Source organism: Trachymyrmex cornetzi, unplaced genomic scaffold, assembly GCF_001594075.2.
Source record: "Trachymyrmex cornetzi isolate Tcor2-1 unplaced genomic scaffold, Tcor1.1 scaffold246, whole genome shotgun sequence".
NCBI classification, from domain to species: domain Eukaryota; kingdom Metazoa; phylum Arthropoda; class Insecta; order Hymenoptera; family Formicidae; genus Trachymyrmex; species Trachymyrmex cornetzi.
Window position 1 is genome coordinate 582,499 of NW_017297123.1, and position 658 is coordinate 583,156.

Sequence of the window (658 nt, forward strand, 5' to 3'; positions counted from 1 at the left end):
TCGTCGTTCTCTTCTTTGTTAAAGCTGCCTTTATAGCTTGCATTGTTCTTGCTGTCTCCGTGAGCTGTAATTGTTCATCGCACCTCTCCAGGACTATCACTTCGACGCTTTATAATTTTTACTACTCTCCCTTCCTTGGTATTCTTTCTTTGCCATGTCTTGTTATTTTATTATCTTCCATATGATTTTTTTTTATTTTGGCAGATAGAAGAAGTCGAATGTCGTACCCACCTATACGCCACTAAGTCTGACTACTCCAGGGGGGCGACAGGTACCCTGGAGGCGTCGTTCGAGACTGCTCGATTTTACGTTCTGCAGTCATACTGACCCTGAGCACGACTTCCTACACCTTGGCCTTTGAACGAGCGCCATTCTTTGGAAATGCTTACCATTAAGCCGTTCAGCCATCGGTGTTTGATGAGCTGAAAATAATTTCTGAGCGTTGGGCCCGCTAGTTCCGTCGCAGCTCGAAGTCGTGCCACGAAGGCCCCTTTTTTATTTAGGGGAAATGCCTAACTCATACCTCGGGCCTCGGGGGAGAGCCCGGGATTATACGGGGCTTGCACCCACTAAAACCCCTCCGGGTGTCCTGCGCTGGCCGCTGTTAGGAACCCCCGGGAACGCGTGCAGCATACATCCGAGGGCCCCTGGGCCTGCC

General features: G+C 50.3%; 1 protein-coding gene across 1 annotated transcript in view; it reads left to right on the top strand.

The window, feature by feature from the left end:
* Window positions 1-508: 508 nt before the first annotated feature.
* Window positions 509-658, top strand: part of LOC108761267 (uncharacterized) — a 6,266-nt gene continuing 6,116 nt past the window's right edge. The window contains exon 1 of the mRNA XM_018507695.1: window positions 509-584. Coding sequence (XP_018363197.1) covers window positions 509-584 — 76 coding nt within the window. The remainder of the gene's footprint in view (window positions 585-658) is intronic.